We start from the raw sequence: 20,853 nt of genomic DNA on the forward strand, positions 1-20,853 counted from the left end.
GGGTAGAGGGATTTTTTGTGTGCGTGTTTTATGCCTGTGTGGTGATGGGAATTTTTGTTTACTGGTGCGGGAGGAAAAAGATATGCGTTCCCTACTTCCCACGTCAGTTGACATGGAGTCGCCTTTCCTTAATAAAATAATAATAATAATAAATATGTAAAAGTAAAATAAAATCAAGAGGTTGGCGTTTGATAGAGGGAACTGTAACTGCTAAGGTCTTATCGTCCCGAAAGCGAAGAGAGAAGAAAGACTGGATAGGAGAAAGTTGAGGATAAAATCCGCCCCGGGCGGGAATCCAACCCGCGGCCTAGCGCTTACAAGGCAGACGCGCTACCAATCAAGCCAGCTAGGCTGGAAAAAGTCTGAAAAAGGAGCAACCCAAGGCTCATTGGCCTCGGAACGTTCCTAAACCTGTTTTCAACCTTCGGTGTTAGAATGAATCAACCGATTACGTGTTACGATCTCATCGGAGTCATCGCTTAATACGAGAGAATGATCGCACACCTCTGAGAACAACAACGTTCGTACTTCGTAGCAATCATAGCAGTACTGCCTGGCACTGAGCTGACTAACTAACAATATGTATACTGTACCAATCTACCAGTATACCATGATTAATTCTGAGCTCACATCAGCCTTGCTTTACACACTTTACAGTGTTGTCGTTGTGACGGAATAACTGTTGTGAGAGAAAAAGTCCCCGCGTTTTTACTGTTGCTTTAGCTTTAGTAGAGGTAATAGAAAGTCAAAAATGTCCCAATACGCTCCTTTTTTTGTTGGCCTGGTGATTAGCGAGGTATAACTTTTGAAGACCTCCCCCCCCGGAAAATACAGTTCCTCGCAATATTTCACAGCCGTTTTTATTTCGTAACAATAAAACAACTGCTACATTGGACGCTTGTTGTCTGTGTCGTAGCATGCCCATCCCGTATTATGTCCCTCAACAGATGGGCCATAAGAGACACAATACTTTTCATTTAAGAGCTGGGTCAACAGGAAAACACCAGAAAGTAACCCGTTGAAATCGAGAACGGAAACTTTAGTCAGAAAATTTCGGCCCAGAATTCGAACCTAGCACCTCTGAGTTGAAAATCCTAACCGCTCGGGCACAGAGGAGGTCCCTCATTTGGCAGCACTGTATTCCTGAGAGGTAGTAGGATGAGAGGATGCCAGACTGAACAGAACGAACTGTTTGAAATTAGAATATCTCGATATGAATGTGAAGAGGGGGAGATCGCTCTAGCAGAGACCCGAGTGGGTCGTGCGTCACACTGCCAGGAATAAAGACGCGTGAATAGGTGAACACATTTTGTGTTTTTAAAGCTACCAGCGTTCTACCTACTCAGTGGTTCTGCCCGCTCTAAAAAAAAGGGGGGTTCTTAGAAGGAACTGTAACTGCTAACGTCTTATCGTCCCGAAAGCGAAGAGAGAAGGAATACAGGACAGGAAAAAGCCAGCCGTTCTGAGAACGAACATTATTCAGGATAAAATCCACCCCGGGCATGAATCGAACCCGAGGCCTAGCGCTTACAAGGCAGACGTGCTACCAACCAAGAAGGCTTATTTACTTATGAATTAATTTACATTTTATTTTCCATTAAATTTGGCAAGATGTAGACGCAGATAATAAATCGTAAACGATTGTATTTTTTATTACTCGAGATAAATGAATAAGCGGTCAAACTTTCTTGACTTGGCGGGGCGGAGCGCTGCCGCGCTCCTTAGAATAATACTCAGTTTATCCCGGCTGAGTAAAGCAAGTATCTCACTAACAGGCTGCCAGTCTGCCAGCCGCTGCCCGTTCATACTTGCAGTTAGGTACTGCACAAAACGAATTTTTCTTTGTCACGATTTTTTCGTTTTTTTTTTCTTTCTTCTTTCTTCTTTCTGTTTAAGTAGTTTGTTCACAATTTCACATTGCCAACGAAGAAAAATTCGGAAAAAATTTCAACTTCGGACGAAGAAAACTTCGTGCAGTGTGAACAGGCTGTAACGAAGACCTATTTATTACTCGAGATAAATGAATAAGCGGTCAAACTTTCTTGACTTGGCGGGGCGGAGCGCCACCGCGCTCCTTAATATGTAGAATAATACTCAGTTTATCCCTGCTGAGTAAAGCAAGTATCACACTAACAGGCTGCCAGCCGCTGCCCGTTCATACTTGCAGTTACTGCACAAAATGAATTTTTCTTTGTCACGATTTTTTCGTTTTTTTTTTCTTCTGTTTAAGTAGTTTGTTCACAACTTCACATTGCCAACGAAGAAAAATTCGGAAAAAATTTCAACTTCGGACGAAGAAAACTTCGTGCAGTGTGAACAGGCTGTAACGAAGAAAAGAGGAAAGGAGTCTAAAATATATACGGCCCCTTGTGTAACTGACTGACTCACGTATACAAATTCTAACCCACTTCTAGATGAGCTAGGAAGATGCGGTTGACAGGGTTCTGAGGTTTACAAGAGAGAGAGAGAGCAAAATAATAATAAAGACGGGTGAAATACAAACCAACAACATTTTCTCTCTCCCACAAGAATCAGAGGCGTATGTGGGATTTTTTTACCTCTTTATTTGCCAAAGGTAAATACAAAAAGTAAATAAAACATCAAAATGCTACCAAAGTACGAAAGGAGGATCAAAAATACCTAACTTGTACATGATCTTATGCTGGTAGATCTAGAAAATATTAGATTCTGCCTTAACAGTGATATAACATCGACTCGTATAATGTCTCCCTCAGGTACGCCAAGGGGACTTGTCTCTCCGTCGAAAGTCCGCCCGGGTCGAACCGCATGTACAGTGCGTGCGCTCTTAACGCGGGTTAAGGTAGAAACACTCTACTATCACGTCATCACGTGAGCTCACATGACGTGCCGTGATATAGTAGTATGATTCTGCCTTAACAGTGATATAACATCGACTCGTATAATGTCTCCCTATCTTCCCTCAGGTACGCCAAGGGGACTTGTCTCTCCGTCGAAAGTCCGCCCGGGTCGAACCGCATGTACAGTGCGTGCGCTCTTAACGCGGACGTGTCACAAGATGCGACGGATGGCGAGTGTGCGGTTTATTTAACCACGGAGCGATTGGCCGTTCCTATACCACGTAACCAGAAGTGTGCAAGCAACGGGTACAAGGTTATGTATGAGAAAGTGTGAACGCGGCTTACAGCTTACTACTATTCTGATTGGTTCGAAGGTCTTTTTTTTCTCATGAGATATATCATACACATGGTTTTTGCGGCTTTATAATTCTGATGCGCGACCACTGAGCGACTGGCCGTTCCTATACCACGTAACCAGAAGTGTGAAAGCAACGGGTACAAGGTTATGTATGAGAAAGTGTGAACGCGGCTTACAGCTTACTACTATTCTGATTGATTCGAAGGTCTTTTTTTCACATGAGCTATATCATACATGGTTTTTGCGGCTTTATAATTCTGATGCGCCTAACCTATGTAGATGTAAGCCCCACTTGCAGAATAGTCTGAATACTGAAAGGCTCTACCCACTCTCATATATATATATTTTTTTTTTTTTTTTTTGGAAAGGAGTAAATGAAATTCGTCAGCCTAGTCAGCTTGGTGGGTAGCGCGTCTGCCTTGTAAGCGCTAGGCCGCGGGCTCGATTCCCACCCGGGGCGGATTTTATCCTGACCGAATAAAGTTCGTTCTCGGAACGGCTGGCTTTCTCCTGTCTTCTTTCTCTGCTCGATTTCGGGACGATAAGAGCCTAGCAATTACAGTTCCCTCTATCAAACCTCTTAAAATAATAATAATAATAATAAATAATAATAATAATAATAATAATAATAATAATAATAATAATAATAATAATAATAATAATAATAATAATAATAATAATAATAATAATAATAATAATAATAATAATAATAATAATAATAATAATAATAATAATAATAATAATAATAATAATAATAATAATAATAATAATAATAATAATAATAATAATAATAATAATAATAATAATAATAATAATAATAATAATAATAATAATAATAATAATAATAATAATAATAATAATAATAATAATAATAATAATAATAATAATAATAATAATAATAATAATAATAATAATAATAAAATAGGAAATGAGTAAATGAATTTGAAACTAAAATAGAGCACTAATACTTGCAGTGCAGAGTTCAGACCTCATGATAGTGTGAATGTGTTATCACTGTTATCAGTAAACAACAACCTAGGAGAATGCTATTGATGAGTAGTGAATAATATAGTTAATTTATCATTATTGCAAATATCGATTAATCGAAAAATTCCCATTTCTCCCCATAATAATTACTTTATCTCCCATTCGCTCAGCTCTCGCCAAGTTCAAGTAGGAGTACTCTTTTTGTCAATGCTAATTTCACGTTACTTTGCTAGAATTGCTATTGCTCCCTATATGTACCATACTAGAGTTACTATGTTACTAACTTACCTTCTTACCTACTAGTCGTGATTCAGACATCGCTCCTTGCCTACGTAGCAAAAAAGTTCGCGAGAGATAAAAAATATTTAAAAATCGAGACAATCGAAAAAGAAAAGATTATTTCTTATTTTTTCTCTCGAAATTCTCGAAAACTTTACACTGTCGAACGTAAATTTTCGGAATACTGTGAGATTTTGCGATGTTTTAAATTTTCATTATTGCTTTTTTTTTCTCGCTTTTTCGCGATAAAGTGGTGATTGAAGCTGCCATCTATAAGTTAGCTTCTACTTTTCGCTGTGGGTCTATAAGTTAGCTTCTACTCTTGGACGCCTGGAAGGGACTGACAAGAAACGCCAACCCTATTTAAATAGGAAAAGGCTGGGAAGAAGAAGAATAGCAATTCAATTCGTTACCATCTTTTTTCCGTCTGGTTTCCAGATTTCAACATCGGCTATCTGCAACGCTACGGATTCTCCACGCCGCTTCTGTTCCGCGAGAAAACCGGTCTGGGTCTTCAGGTGCCCTCTTCTTCCTTCTCCATCAATGATAGGTATACGCGCTACCAACCAAGCCATTGATTTCGTTGATCTATAAGTTAGCTTCTACTTTACGCTGTGGGTCTATAAGTTAGCTTCTACTCTTGGACGCCTGGAAGGGATTGACAAGAAACGCCAACCCTATTTAAATAGGAAAAGCTGGTAAGAAGAAGAATAGCAATACAATTCGTTACCATCTTTTTTCCGTCTGGTTTCCAGATTTCAACATCGGCTATCTGCAGCGCTACGGATTCTCCACGCCGCTTCTGTTCCGCGAGAAAACCGGTCTGGGTCTTCAGGTGCCCTCTTCTTCCTTCTCCATCAATGATATCCGCACCTCCGTGGGCTCCAGACGACCTCTGGATGTGATGGATGTGAACACGCAGAAGAACCTGGAGATGACCATGAAGGAGTGGCAAAGGTAAATAACGGACTCTTGAGTCGAAGAATAAAATTATTAATAAAGTATTAACATCAAAATTTAACAAAGAACAAAAGTAGTTTCCATGAGAGCCAATGCAGCAAGCAAATAAAGGGGCACCTAAAAAAAAATCAATCGAAAATACTACATATAAAGTATAAATCGCAATGGGTAGTCAGCAAATTCTGCAAGAAACAAATCATAGTGTAATAAAAAAATCAATCGAAAATCTTATATTATAAGAACAAGATCTCATTCACAGTTCACATTTCATAGTTCACACACTGATCGCTCTATCTCGAGAACCACAACACCTTTAGGGGAATAATAGCCTGGCTTGTGATATCTTGTCGCGCTGACTTTCGGGACATACGAAATAGGAGAGACCCCGACAAAATCGCTCGACATTTGTCGCGCGACGTGACCTGTTTTCACTTGCAATTAAAAAATATTTTAATTTATTTATTTTTTTAAGCTGTGTATTCACGTGATATAGGGTGATAAAAATTATATAAAAAAAAAAAAAATAAAATTTTATTAAAATTAAAGCACTCCCACTCATAATAAGGAACAAACTAAAATGAAGAGTCGCGCGACACGTTTCCACTGGCATTGCCACGCGACATTCCTTTGATCCGGACCGACTTTCATCGGATAGAAGTCGCATGGTCGCACGACTTTTTTTCGTGTCGCGCAAAAAAAAGACGAAAACGGGTGATTTCCAGCTAGTTTTATTTCGGGATCTAGGAGGTTTTCGCATCCTCTTTTTTGGAGTCCGTGCATCCTCTTTGTAGAGTTATCTGGGATTGGGCTAGTTTTCATTCAATATTCATGTTTCTTTCCGAAAAAAAAAGACTTAATCGTCAATTTTCGCACTTTTGAGCAAGATCACACCCACGTTTCTTCTCCCCCATTTCACAGGTGTGGCCGAATCACACTCACTGCGGGGAACACATTCTTCATACCCACGGGCTGGGTACACGCAGTGTACACACCACGCGACAGTCTGGTGTTTGGGGGCAACTTCCTGCACTCCTACGGGATCGAGAAACAACTGCGAGTGGCCAAAGTGGAAGATACCACCAAGGTAATGTTTGTGTGTGTGGTGTGTGTTTTAATGTAGGTAATAATAAAAATGGAAAGTAAAAGAGGTCTTAAATTATTATTAAATATGTTTATATTAGACATCCTAGGTTATAAAGTTATGAAGTTTCCTTGAAAAAGTCCACGGAGATGGACGAAACTCGAGTCGGATAAGATCAAAACCGGAACGTGTATCCATTGTATCATCATATAAAGGTAATAAGTTTTGTAGTTACCTAGGTCTTAAATTGCAAAAGGTGCAGTAAAAGAAGAAGATGACCTGCCTCGGTGGTGTAGTGGTCAAGACGCTCGCCTGGTAAACAGGAGGACGTGTGTTCGATTCCAGCCGAGGCATGGAATTTCATCCTCATTTATTTGAGAATTTGGCCACATAATAATGGAACCCTTTTAAATACCGCCCTCCTCACGAGGCAGGTGACCTACCTTCAAAGCTGACTATTAATTCCCTTATACTCTTCCATATCACCAGCTGCCTCAAAAGCTCTGCTACCCAGTCTTCCATAGGCTCTCTTATTAATAGGCTCTCTTGATACAATGGCTCTCTTATTAATTCTAATTCTTTGTTCTCCTACCAGGTGGCTCTCTTATTAATTCTTTGTTCTCTTACCAGGTGCCTCAAAAGTTCCGCTACCCATTCTTCACGGAGATGTTGTGGTACGTTCTCGAGAAGTATGTCGCTTCCAAGCTGACTATAGGCTCTCTTATTAATTCCCTTATACTCTTCCATATCACCAGCTGCCTCAAAAGCTCTGCTACCCATTCTTCCATAGGCTCTCTTATTAATAGGCTCTCTTGATACAATGGCTCTCTTATTAATTCTAATTCTTTGTTCTCTTACCAGGTGCCTCAAAAGTTCCGCTACCCATTCTTCACGGAGATGTTGTGGTACGTTCTCGAGAAGTATGTCCTTTTACTTTCTCGGTAATTTTGAATGTCCTATTATCAGAACATTGGTGGTGGAAACAATTTCAGAACTTGTTCAGAAGTCGCGTTAGTGGAAAATTGCTACAAAAAGAAGCTGTCACAAATGAGCAGTGACCATTGTTATTATAGGGTTAGGTTAAGCAGAAAAAGGAGCTTTCTTTTTCACTGTCGTGGGTCGTGGCTTCTGAATAATTACCACAATATCCGTGGTCTAATGGATATCGCAGTACATTCTTACCTTGCCTGGCTGGGGGACTTCAAACAGGGAGTATACCAGCCTGAATTTCCCTTCCTTAAGAAATAGCTAAGGTTGAGTACGAAGGGCACCCACAAACTCTGAAAATTTGTCGCCAAAATCAAATGTCAGCCCAAAGCAATCAACCTAGTTAGGGCTGATTGAGAGGCTCACAAAAAACGCCGACCCCGTCTGTACACGGAGGAGACATCTTCTTTGGAGACACAGTGGAAAGGTAAGCGGCAGTTCACATGAACACACCAACTTTTGCATTCTTACCTTGCCTGGCTGGGGGACTTTAAACAGGGAGTATACCAGCCTGAATTTCCTTCCCTTAAGAAATAGCTAAGGCTGAGTACGAAGGGCACCCACAAACTCTGAAAATTTGTAGCCAAAATCAAATGTCAGCCCAAAGCAATCAACCTAGTTAGGGCTGATTGAGAGGCTCACAAAAAACGCCGACCCCGTCTGTACACGGGAAAATAATAATAAAGAAAAAGACGAAAACGGGTGATTTCCAGCTAGTTTTATTTCGGGATCTAGGAGGTTTTCGCATCCTCTTTTTTGGAGTCCGTGCATCCTCTTTGTAGAGTTAAAAAGACGAAGACGGGTGATTTCCAGCTAGTTTTATTTCGGGATCTAGGAGGTTTTCGCATCCTCTTTTTTGGAGTCCGTGCATCCTCTTTGTAGAGTTATCTGGGATTGGGCTAGTTTTCATTCAATATTCATGTTTCTTTCCGAAAAAAATGACGTAATCGTCAATTTTCGCACTTTTAAGCAATATCATACCCTCGTTTCTTCTCCCCCCATTTCACAGGTGTGGCCGAATCACACTCACTGCGGGGAACACATTCTTCATACCCACGGGCTGGGTGCACGCAGTGTACACACCACGCGACAGTCTGGTGTTTGGGGGCAACTTCCTGCACTCCTACGGGATCGAGAAACAACTGCGAGTGGCCAAGAAGGAAGACAGGATAGGAGAAAGAAAGCCGTTCCGAGAACGAGCCCTATCTGTTATAAAATCCGCTCCGGGGGGGAATCGAACCCGCGACCTAGCGCTTACAAGGTACACTCCAAGTTATCTAGGCTGGCTAATTCATTTTTTTTTTTTTTTAAAGCACTTTAACAATTCAAATTCTTAAAAATCCGTAATTTAATTCTACCCTTTCACTCTCACAGGCAAAAATCCTCTGACTTCCACCGCCGCAGTTCGGTGAGTTCGAGTGACACATCGTTCAAACGGGATCGAAAGGATCGACATTATGATATGGAATCTACGGACGTCAATTCGGACGATGAAGACCACCCGCACAGCTCTAAACATTCAGGTAGGAATTGAAATGACCGTAGAAATTGAGAAACGGTGGTGTAGTGGTAAAGGCACTCGCTTGGTGAACAGGAGGGTTCAGGTTCAATCCCGGGAAATTTATCAGAAAATACATAGGAAAAGGAATTGACCCGAGAGCAAACTCAAAACCGAGCTGACTGGAAAAGGTTGACTCCTAACACCGACCCCGCATAAGAAGAAGAAGACACCTGTCTCGGTCAAGACGATGGTCTGGTAAACAAGAGAGCGCGGGTTCAATCCCTGCCGAGGCATGGAACGCTATCATCTTTTATTTGCGAATTTGACCACAACATAATAATAGAATAAGACACCTGTGGAAAAGAAGAAGACACCTGTCTCGGTCAAGACGCTCGTCTGGTAAACAAGAGAGCGCGGGTTCAATCCCTGCCGAGGCATGGAATGCTATCATCTTTTATTTGCGAATTTGACCACATAATAATAGAACTTCAACAGCTAGGTCGCCAATATGATATGGAATCTACGGACGTCAATTCGGACGATGAAGACCACCCGCACAGCTCTAAACATTCAGGTGGGAATTGAAATGACCGTAGAAATTGAGAAACGGTGGTGTAGTGGTAAAGGCACTCGCTTGGTGAACAGGAGGGTTCAGGTTCAATCCCACTGCAAAAGAAAGAAAAAAATCACGAAAACTTAGGATGATTATTATAATAATTATTATTATTATTATTTTTTATTTTTTTAGAAAACCCTTGTAAGTACCATCCAAAATACAATACATATTGTACCAACTTGTCTATTCCGATAGATCTGAATCCCCAGATAGTTATAGTGGCCCAATAGTTAATTATACAATTTGATCTATAGGTAATTAGGTAATTATTAACAGACGGACAAACTCAGTTTAAATAAAACCATATATGCGGGACCCCAAAGGCCCCTATTCGGCGAAACTTTTCGGAAATTTTGGGCCGCTTTACGTACATTTTGGTTCTCTCTGTTGTGATTGGTCAGGTTTTCGCGTCAAGGACGAGAGGTTAACGCCCCCGCCCACCAAGAAGATAAAGAAGGAGAAGCACAGTCACCACTTACAAGGCCTTGTAATCGATTCCCGCCCGGGGCGGATTTTATCCTGATGGGAAATCTGATATAGAACAAACTATTCGGGAAGCTCGTCCTAGTCGGTTTGGAGCGTAAAGTGCCTGCTCTCTTAACGCTAGGTTCCAGGATCTACTCCCGCGCCAGGGCGGATTCTATCCTGAATGGATAATATTCGTTCTCGGAACGGCTGGCTTTCTCCTATCCTGTCTTCCTTCTCTCTTCGATTTCTAGACGATAAAACCATAGCAGTTACAGTTCCCTCTGTCAAACCTCTTATAAAAAAAACCTTCTCTTAGCCTTCCTTTAACCTTTTCCTATTGGTGCTGGGTTTGAATCCCGGCCAGGGCGGTTGTTATTTCGAAGTTCTTACAGTTTGCTCTATCCTCTATCACACCTTTTCAGTTATTATTTTATTATGGATCTTGATTTTATAATATAAGATTCATTACTTAATGGCAACTACTTCCACTAATAGAAGGTGTTTTTCATTTCCTCAGGTATTCTGGCTGATCCCGCCTACAGAACATAATATCAAACTGTATGAGCAGTGGGTACTTAGTGGTAAACAGGGAGACATCTTCTTTGGAGACACAGTAGAAAGGTAAGCGGCAGTTCACATGAACACACCAACTTTTGACCTTGCCTGGCTGGGGGACTTTAAACAGGGAGTATACCAGCCTGAATTTCCCTTCCTTAAGAAATAGCTAAGGCTGAGTACGAAGGGCACCCACAAACTCTGAAAATTTGTTGCCAAAATCAAATGTCAGCCCAAAGCAATCAACCTAGTTAGGGCTGATTGAGAGGCTCACAAAAAACGCCGACCCCGTCTGTACACGGAGGATGCAGCCAAAAAAAGATCATCGTCCCCTATTTCTTAACCCTCACCATCCATTGTTCCTCATTAACCCTTCACTGTTGTTCCCCAGGTAAGAAATGCGAGGCATGTCTGCAGGCGGACTGTGGCGAGTGCGGCTTCTGTCAGGACATGGTCAAGTTTGGCGGCCAGGGGCGGGCTAAGCAGACGTGTGTCATGCGGCAATGTTTGCAGCCCATGCTCCCCATAACGGCGGCCTGCTCTCTGTGCGGTCTGGACGGGTGGGGACAGCCCCTGGTTATACCTATACAGAAAACCAACAAGGTAAGGGATACGAACATTACCTTACTTTACCAAACGGCTCTACAGCCCGATGTGGGCCTTGGCCTCCTCCATAATGGACCTCCAAAGATATCTGTCCTTGGATACGAACATTCTTCTTCTTTTTCTTCGCCTTTTCCCGTGACCAGGGTCGGCGTTTTTCGTCAGCCTCTCAATCAGCCCTAACTAAGGTGATTGCTTTGAGCTGACCTTTGGTTTTGACTACAAATTTTACGAGTGGACTCAACCTTTGCTAATTCTTCAGCAGGGGAAACTTCAGGCTGGTATACTCCCTGTTTAAAGTACTCCAGCCAGACTAGGCTAGTCTGCTCCCTGTTTAAGGTCACTACCAGTTTGCTGAGGATCTTATATATACCTGTACTTATACTTATTATTCTATTCCCAGGACACAGCCAGTACACTGATGGAGTGCAGTGTATGCTCCGAGTGAGTTGGAAAAAATCACCAACGTGATAAAGTCTATTAATGGCTGTAGTTTTTGGCCTGCGAATGGGGTGGTCAGTGGTTTGGGGATTTCTTGATCGAACGATAGTGAGGTCTATGTTTTAACTCGACCGTTTTGAATTTGGTTTAGATCGAGTGAGTTAGAAAAAAAAATCACCAACGTGATAAAGTCTATTAATGGCTGTAGTTTTTGGCCTGTGAATGGGGTGGTCAGTGGTTTGGGGATTTCTTGATCGAACGATAGTGAGGTCTATGTTTTAACTCGACCGTTTTGAATTTGGTTTAGACCGAGCTTCCCGAACAGTTTGTCCTATATCAGATTTTAGGCCTCATTGTACCGTGAGCTTTTTTCTAATTTGTCTGTGCTTATTCTCGTATAGGTATTTTTTTTACTTTTTTTTGGGCTAATTTGACTGTGCTAATTCTCGTATAGGCATTCTTTCTGGTCTGATTTGACTGTGCCAATGGTTTTATGTATGTTTTCAGGTAACAAGAAGAGTGTACCAGAACTGATCCGCGATCCTGTAGAACTGATCAAGGACGTACGCACACTGGTCGAACAACATCGCTATGATTCCTCTGAGAAATCCGTTACAGGTAATTATTGATCGAACGGAGTGGATTCTTAGTTTTAACTCCCTTTTTTTTGTCTCTTTTTCACGCGATAACTCTCGATATCTGAGTCACTTATCTAACCATCAGGTCGCAATGACATAGGGCGTTTATTATAGCCGATGGCCCTATTTATACCAACAAGGTAAAAAACCGAATATTTTAATATTTAAACCTTCTCTTTGGCCAGCCTAGTTAGCTAAGTTGGGATTTAACCAGGTCGTAATGACATAGGGCGTTTATTATAGTCGATGGCCCTATTTATACCAACATCGAGCTTCCCGAATAGTTTGTCCTATATCAGATTTTAGGCCTCATTGTACCATAAGAGCTTTTTTCTAATTTGTCTGTGCTAATTCTCGTATAGGTCTTTTTTTCCTTTTTTTTTGGGCTAATTTGACTGTGCTAATTCTCGTATGGGCATTCTTTCTGGTCTGATTGACTGTGCCAATGGTTTTATGTATGTTTTCAGGTAACAAGAAGAGTGTACCAGAACTGATCCGGGATCCTGTCGAACTGATCAAGGATGTACGCACACTGGTCGAACAACATCGCTATGATTCCTCAGAGAAATCCGTCACAGGTAATTATATTATTGATCGAACGGAGTGGATTCTTAGTTTTAACTCCCTTTTTTTTGTCTCTTTTTCACGCGATAACTCTCGATATCCGAGTCACTTCTATGTCTTGGATGACAATTAATATCATTACGATACCTATTCTATTTTTTTTTCTTCTTCTCAAAAGTTACAAGAGCCAGCCTAGTTAGCGTAGTTGGTAGTGCGTCTGCCTTGTAAGCGTTAGGCCGCGGTTTCGATTCCCGCCCGGGGCGGATTTAATCCTGATGGGATAATGTTCGTTCTCGGAACGGCTGGCTTTCTCCTATCCTGTCTTCCTTCTCTCTTCGATTTCGGGACGATAAGACCATACCTAGCAGTTACAGTTCCCTCTGTCAAACCTCTTTAAAAAAAAAAAAAATGTTACAAGAGTATCCTACAAATAGCCAATGGAAAAGTAGAATTTTGAATTTGGACAAATCAGGTCAAAATATGGAATTGTAAATACTTTTCCATACTTTGGTGATATAGGGCGCTGGATTAGTAATATTTTTTATTTTATTTTATTTGACATTTCGGTCTGACGTAATGTGAAAGGTACATATTTTGTCGATGGTGGGCATCGAACCCAGGACCTAACCCTGTCCCTCTGACTTCCAGGTCGTCCCGTACTTCGCATTGTTGTGGACAAGGAGCGGGAAATGCGCCTACTCCTGGCCAAACGCTATGGTTTGACATTTTGGTCTGACGTAATGTGAAAGGTACATATTTTGTCGATGGTGGGCATCGAACCCAGGACCTAACCCTGCCCCTCTGACTTCCAGGTCGTCCCGTACTTCGCATTGTTGTGGACAAGGAGCGGGAAATGCGCCTACTCCTGGCCAAACGCTATGGCAACAAGGAGAAGAAACCCAAGACCTCCTACTACTACCAGAAGAAGGAGAGGGAGAGAGCGGGGGGAGGGGTGGAAAAAGAGCGGAAACTGCCGAAGCCGCTTCGGGTGAAACCGGAGGGAGGCCCTCGGAGACGACGAACCAGATGTAAGTAGCATAGAATAGCGGTTCCCAAACTATTCCCTTTTCCAATAGTCCAGTTGCGCTTACTTGGGTGAGGTTTCAAAGTCAAAGAGCAGGAAAAAAGAGGCACATAAGATATTTCTTTTTCTTCTACGACCTCTAGATCCCGGGATATATCGATTAAAAAAGTATCGGTAAATATTGAACTCTGACGTCACGGCACACGCTCCCGTACACTATGACGTCACATCAACTGTCCCGAGCAAAGCTCCCTCGCAGGCAACACACATTAATGTGTTTGATGTGTTTGTGCGTACGCATTTCTATGCAATTAATGTGTCTGTGCGCATACGTTTCTGCACATTTCTTAAACTCTGACGTCACTACTCTTTGACCTTTTTCAAAATAAATTTAACTATCTACCGGATATATTTTATTTTTTAAACAGTAAAAGTGGTTTTAACAGTCAATTGCAAGATTTGACCCGAACAAATCAAGCAAGCAGAGGTCTGAATTAAAATATATGTAACCTTGTAAAAGTTTTTTTTTTGTAAAAGTTTTTTTTTTTTTTTTTTTTTTTTTTTTTAGCAGATAATTTAACTATCTACGGGATATATTTTATTTTTTAAACAGTAAAAGTGGTTTTAACAGTCAATCGCAATATTTGACCCATACAAATCAAGCAAGCAGAGGCCTGAATTAAAATATATGTAACCTTGTAAAAGTTTTTTTTTTTGGGGGGCCGAAATTTATTTATACCAAAACCCAGAGGTGCTTTATTTAGACTGTCAAAGTAGGACACATACTCCTTTTATCTCAACAGTCTAATGGTGCACCACCTAACAAGTTTTAGCTAAATCCCCTTTAGGGATGAGCTATTCATTAAAACAGGGTGACAAAGTAGGACACATACTCCTTTTATCTCAACAGTCTAATGTTGCACCACCTAACAAGTTTTAGCTAAATCCCCTTTAGGGATGAGCTATTGCTATTAAAACAGGGTGACTCATACTCACGTCCCTCCCCTCACAGGTGCGTCAAATAGACTGGGTGGACTGTGTCTGGCCTCGCCACTTGAAGGAGGCTCAGATTGAGGCGACCAATGCCATCGACGAGATGAAGTACCCCAAGGTGCAGAAATATTGTCTCATGAGTGTCAAAGGATGCTATACGGACTTCCACATTGATTTCGGAGGCACCTCGGTGTGGTACCATATACTCAAAGGTAGCAAGGTAAGCAACCAGACTTTTTGCAGCGGCGATATAGTAACCAATGAGGTTTATTCGAGGTGCGATTATTGCTAGTTAAAAACGCATACTAAAGGCACAAAATATCTAACCAGACCAATGAGGTTTATTCGAGGTGCGATTATTGCTAGTTGAAAACGCATACTAAAGGCACAAAAGATTTAACCAGGTCGTAATGACATAGGGCGTTTATTATAGTCGATGGCCCTATTTATACCAACAAGGTAAAAAACCGAATGTTTTAAAATTTAAACCTTCTCTTAGCCTTCCTTTAAGCTTTTCCTCTTGGTGCTGGGTTCGAATCCCGCCCAGGGCGGTTGTTATTTCGAAGTTCTTACAGTTTGCTGTATCACACCTTTTCAGTTATTATTTTATTATGGATCTTATTATTTTTTATGATATAAGATTCATTGCTTAATGGCAACTACTTCTACTAATAGAAGGTGTTTTTCATTTCCTCAGGTATTCTGGCTGATCCCGCCTACAGAACATAATATCAAACTGTATGAGCAGTGGGTACTTAGTGGTAAACAGGGAGACATCTTCTTTGGAGACACAGTAGAAAGGTAAGCGGCAGTTCACATGAACACACCAACTTTTGCATTCTTACCTTGCCTGGCTGGGGGACTTTAAACAGGGAGTATACCAGCCTGAATTTCCTTCCCTTAAGAAATAGCTAAGGCTGAGTACGAAGGGCACCCACAAACTCTGAAAATTTGTAGCCAAAATCAAATGTCAGCCCAAAGCAATCAACCTAGTTAGGGCTGATTGAGAGGCTCACAAAAAACGCCGACCCCGTCTGTACACGGGAAAATAATAATAAAGAAAAAGACGAAAACGGGTGATTTCCAGCTAGTTTTATTTCGGGATCTAGGAGGTTTTCGCATCCTCTTTTTTGGAGTCCGTGCATCCTCTTTGTAGAGTTATCTGGGATTGGGCTAGTTTTCATTCAATATTCATGTTTCTTTCCGAAAAAAATGACGTAATCGTCAATTTTCGCACTTTTAAGCAATATCATACCCTCGTTTCTTCTCCCCCCATTTCACAGGTGTGGCCGAATCACACTCACTGCGGGGAACACATTCTTCATACCCACGGGCTGGGTGCACGCAGTGTACACACCACGCGACAGTCTGGTGTTTGGGGGCAACTTCCTGCACTCCTACGGGATCGAGAAACAACTGCGAGTGGCCAAAGTGGAAGATACCACCAAGGTAATGTTTGTGTGTGTGGTGTGTGTTTTAATGTAGGTAATAATAAAAATGGAAAGTAAAAGAGGTCTTAAATTATTATTAAATATGTTTATATTAGACATCCTAGGTTATAAAGTTATGAAGTTTCCTTGAAAAAGTCCACGGAGATGGACGAAACTCGAGTCGGATAAGATCAAAACCGGAACGTGTATCCATTGTATCATCATATAAAGGTAATAAGTTTTGTAGTTACCTAGGTCTTAAATTGCAAAAGGTGCAGTAAAAGAAGAAGATGACCTGCCTCGGTGGTGTAGTGGTCAAGACGCTCGCCTGGTAAACAGGAGGACGTGTGTTCGATCCCAGGCGAGGCATGGAATTTCATCCTCATTTATTTGAGAATTTGGCCACATAATAATGGAACCCTTTTAAATACCGCCCTTCTCACGAGGCAGGTGACCTACCTTCCAAGCTGACTGTAGGCTCTCTTATTAATTCCCTTATACTCTTCCATATCACCAGCTGCCTCAAAAGCTCTGCTCCCCATTCTTCTATAGGCTCTCTTGATACAATGGCTCTCTTATTAATTCTAATTCTTTGTTCTCTTACCAGGTGCCTCAAAAATTCCGCTACCCATTCTTCACGGAGATGTTGTGGTACGTTCTCGAGAAGTATGTCCACTGCCTCCTGGGCAAAACCCATCTAGCCACCCCAGACCCGCATGCTAGACTGGAAAAACATGCCTCCAGTGGTGGCCATATACATTTGACACCTCATGAGTTGCACGGACTCAAAGCCATTGTATCCTACCTGCACTCGCTACCAGGTAAATATAAGATCCTCTGATTAGCTGGAATGTAAAAATCGTGTGATGGTAACAATTGATTCTTTTGGGGCCCATATGTGCTTTTGCGATGCCCGTATGGGCCTTTTCTTCTTAGAGAATTCCATAGTTCACTGAATCTCTGGTAGTTTTTTGGTATTTGGTTTAGGTTTGATAAAGGGAACTGTAACTGCTAAGGTCTTATCGTTCCCAAAACGAAGAGAGAAAGAAGACGGGGTAGGAGAAAGCCAGCCGTTCCGAGAACGAATATTATCCATTCAGGTTTTATTATTATATTCATGAATTTCTTTAATTTAGACATCCTTTCTAAATACTATTTACTTATGTTGTTATGTTTCCCTTGAAAATGTATACAAAGCAGATGAAACTCCGAGTCGCGATAATAAGACTTGTAAGTATACATTGCCAAATATAACATAAATAAGTAAATACCTAGTAGAATATTATTTTATTTATTTTTTTGTCGATGGTGGGCATCGAACCCAAGACCTAACCCTGTCCATCTGACTTCCAGGTCGCCCCGTACTTCGCATTGTGGTGGACAAGGAGCGAGAAATGCGCCTGCTCCTGGCCAAACGCTATGGCAACAAAGAGAAGAAACCGAAAACCTCCTACTATTATCAGAAGAAGGAGAGGGAGAGAGCGGGGGGAGTTGGTTTAGATGTTTGTGTGTTCGAATGATTGTTCCGCTATAACTCCCGATTGCCTGGTCTGATTTTGATTAAATTTGAGTTCCTTGAATCAAGGCACGTTGATCCTTGAAATATGGGGACCCAGAACTGAGCGGGTCCATTTTTGGTCTCCCGGAAATTTCCTTCCAATACCCTTGTGTTTTCTCTATAGAAATATTTTTGTCAAAACATCCCAATCGATTCGAGGGGGTCTTTGAATTTGACTTACTGTCGCCACGCGACATTCCTTTGATCCGGACCGACTTTCATCGGATAGAAGTCGCATGGTCGCACGACTTTTTTTCGTGTCGCGCAACACGTTTCCACTATGCGACTTTTGTCGAGAGTCGCGCGGCAAAAGTCGCGTTGGTGAAAACCCACCTTTAACTTCACCCCGTCTATGTGATGTTGGGGAAAGCCACGATTTTCCAAATGCGTGACCAACCACGCGCAATGTCGTTTAACTTTAATGGTCCTTTGGGAGCTGGTGTACCTATTCCTTCATTGTCTTGTTGTTTGTTGCATATTTCAGATACTACGAAGACCCGGATAAGGACAGACTATTGAATGTGATCTCATTGGAATTCAGTCATACCAAGCTTGAGAATTATGTCAAGCAACCCTCGGTTGTAAGTTATTAATCAAGTGACCAACCTCAGTGGTGTAGCACCAACCTCAGTGGTGTAGTGGTTAGCGCCGTGGACTTCGGATCTGGAGGTTGGTGGTTCGAGTCCTAGTCAAGTCATAAAATTTAGCGTAGTGCATTAAGCAGGGAACGACATTTGTGACAGGCATTTATGCTCAACACAATTAAAATTCCTTATTAATCAAGTGGACCAGAGGTATCAAATCAATAGGCCCAGTAAAAGTTTATTATTACCTCTATCTTCTTGAATAAATTTAACTATCTACGCGTGTCAATCAGCAGCCGGGAATAAAACTGCTGACGAATAATCTGGCTGTAAATGTAGTATAACTAGCTGAATTCCGTCGCTTCGCTCCGGAATCCCGCTAGTTCATCCCGAGGCATGGCCAAACTTGTGGAAAATGATTAGCTGCAATGTAAAAATCGTGTGATGGTAACAACCGATTTTTTTTGGGGGCCCAAATGTGCTTTTGCGATGCCCGTATGGGCCTTTTCTTCTTAGAGAATTCTACAGTTCACTGAATCTCTGGTAGTTTTTTGGTAGTTGGTTTAGGTTTGATAAAGGGAACTGTAACTGCCAAGGTCTTATCGTTCCCAAAACGAAGAGAGAGAAGACGGGGTAGGAGAAAGCCAGCCGTTCCGAGAACGAATATTATCCATTCAGGATAGAATCCGCCCTGGCGCGGAAGTTGATCCTGGAACCTAGCGTTAAGAGAGCAGGCACTTTACGCTCCAAAGCCAAACCGACTAGGCCGAGCTTCCCGAATAGTTTTTCCTATATCAGATTTTAGGCCTCATTGTATCATAAGAGCTTTTTTCTAATTTGTCTGTGCTAATTCTCGTATAGAATAGAATAGAATAGAAAAGAATAGAATATACCTTGTTTATCCTGCCCGAATAGGACTGAAAAGTCCCTTTACCCCAGCAGTCTAAACAAGGTCTCGTATATTTGATGGGTTAAAAAATAACACATACAAGTATAGGTCTTTTTTTACTTTTTTTGGTCTAATTTGACTGTGCTAATTCTCGTATGGGCATTCTTTCTGGTCTGATTTGACTGTGCCAATGGTTTTATGTATGTTTTCAGGTAACAAGAAGAGTGTACCAGAACTGATCCGGGAGTTATTGTTTTTTTTTCTATCAAATTTGTTTTCGTTTTTTTTCAGAAAATCAAGGAAAGCTCTCCCACCCCCTCCACCTCCTCTTCCTCGTCCTCTTCTTCATCTTCCTCTTCGTCTTCTTCATCTTCTTCTTCCTCCTCTTCTTCTTCTTCCTCTTCCAAGAAGAAACACCACAGGAGAGACAAAGAGGAAGTAAAAAAAAAAAGAAAAAAAAAATGGCAGCATCGATATGATATCTTCCTTTACAAACGATATCTTCCTTTACAAACACCCTTATAAACCTCCAGAAAATAACCGGTCAGTAAGTAGTGGTCAAGAAGCTCGCCTGGTAAACACAAACAGGAGGGCGTGGGGTCAATCCCAGATAGGGTATAGAATTTTATTTTATCCTCTATAAAATTTGAGGATTTGACCATAATAATAGCAGTAGCCTACTGCTAGAGAAAAGGGACTTTTCAGTCCTATGCGAGCAGTATTAATGAGCACTATACTTTTTACATGCGACCATAATCACGCCTTTTGCAAAATTTGATTGATTGTGTGAATTTTATCCTCTAATAGCTCTCCACAATGAAGATTCAATATCAATATCAACCACCTATACCGATGAATATCCATGTTTTTTTTTTTTTTTTTTTTTTTTTTTTTTTAATAATTTCAGTTTTTTTTTTTTTCAAATTGTTTTTAATGTAACATTTTTTTTGAGGGAGTATAATAATTTCAGTCTGATTTTATTGTAACAATTCTGATTTTAATTCTGTCTGAGTAGTATGCTGTGTCATCTGGTAAGCCAAACTTTGGGCAGCTCATCAATAAATTTATTGTTTTTTTTCTATCAACTTTGTTTTCGGTTTTTTTCAGAAAATCAAGGAAAGCTCTCCCACCCCCTCCACCTCCTCTTCTTCGTCCTCTTCGTCTTCTTCCTCTTCGTCTTCTTCATCTTCTTCTTCCTCCTCTTCTTCTTCTTCCTCTTCCAAGAAGAAACACCACAGGAGAGACAAAGAGGGAAAGTCGAGCAGTGGAGGAGGAAAAGAGAGGAAACATGCCTCCCCGTCCAGCAGTAATTCCGCTAGTCAAGTAGCCTCCCCCACCCTGCCCATAGGTGAGTAGGAATTTAGCTAGCCCACATCGAGTGAGTTAGAAAAAAAAATCACCAACGTGATAAAGTCTATTAATGGCTGTAGTTTTTGGCCTGTGAATGGGGTGGTCAGTGGTTTGGGGATTTCTTGATCGAACGATAGTGAGGTCTATGTTTTAACTCGACCGTTTTGA

General features: G+C 41.3%; 1 protein-coding gene, 1 long non-coding RNA gene and 1 other non-coding gene across 3 annotated transcripts in view; all 3 read left to right on the forward strand.

Annotated features, from left to right (window-relative positions):
• Window positions 1-20,853, forward strand: part of LOC103514594 (jmjC domain-containing histone demethylation protein 1-like) — a 41,347-nt gene that overhangs the window by 12,947 nt on the left and 7,547 nt on the right. The window contains exons 4-22 of the mRNA XM_026827521.1: window positions 5,199-5,400; window positions 6,322-6,487; window positions 7,115-7,177; window positions 7,346-7,389; window positions 8,481-8,615; window positions 8,846-8,994; window positions 11,003-11,214; window positions 11,618-11,645; window positions 12,163-12,273; window positions 12,761-12,871; window positions 13,506-13,574; window positions 13,670-13,885; window positions 14,886-15,094; window positions 15,572-15,675; window positions 16,158-16,323; window positions 16,912-17,125; window positions 19,548-19,581; window positions 19,627-19,639; window positions 20,497-20,683. Of these exons, the coding sequence (XP_026683322.1) occupies window positions 5,199-5,400; window positions 6,322-6,487; window positions 7,115-7,177; window positions 7,346-7,389; window positions 8,481-8,615; window positions 8,846-8,994; window positions 11,003-11,214; window positions 11,618-11,645; window positions 12,163-12,273; window positions 12,761-12,871; window positions 13,506-13,574; window positions 13,670-13,885; window positions 14,886-15,094; window positions 15,572-15,675; window positions 16,158-16,323; window positions 16,912-17,125; window positions 19,548-19,581; window positions 19,627-19,639; window positions 20,497-20,683 (2,433 nt within the window). The remainder of the gene's footprint in view (window positions 1-5,198; window positions 5,401-6,321; window positions 6,488-7,114; window positions 7,178-7,345; window positions 7,390-8,480; window positions 8,616-8,845; window positions 8,995-11,002; window positions 11,215-11,617; window positions 11,646-12,162; window positions 12,274-12,760; window positions 12,872-13,505; window positions 13,575-13,669; window positions 13,886-14,885; window positions 15,095-15,571; window positions 15,676-16,157; window positions 16,324-16,911; window positions 17,126-19,547; window positions 19,582-19,626; window positions 19,640-20,496; window positions 20,684-20,853) is intronic.
• Window positions 8,784-10,051, forward strand: LOC113469657. Its single transcript, XR_003393005.1, has 2 exons — window positions 8,784-8,994; window positions 9,990-10,051. It is a non-coding gene; the product is annotated as an uncharacterized LOC113469657 (long non-coding RNA).
• LOC113469658 lies at window positions 15,106-15,252 on the forward strand. Its single transcript, XR_003393006.1, has one exon. It is a non-coding gene; the product is annotated as a U4 spliceosomal RNA (small nuclear RNA).

The sequence above is a fragment of the Diaphorina citri genome, unplaced genomic scaffold (assembly GCF_000475195.1).
Source record: "Diaphorina citri unplaced genomic scaffold, Diaci psyllid genome assembly version 1.1 scaffold1176, whole genome shotgun sequence".
Lineage (NCBI taxonomy): Eukaryota > Metazoa > Arthropoda > Insecta > Hemiptera > Psyllidae > Diaphorina > Diaphorina citri.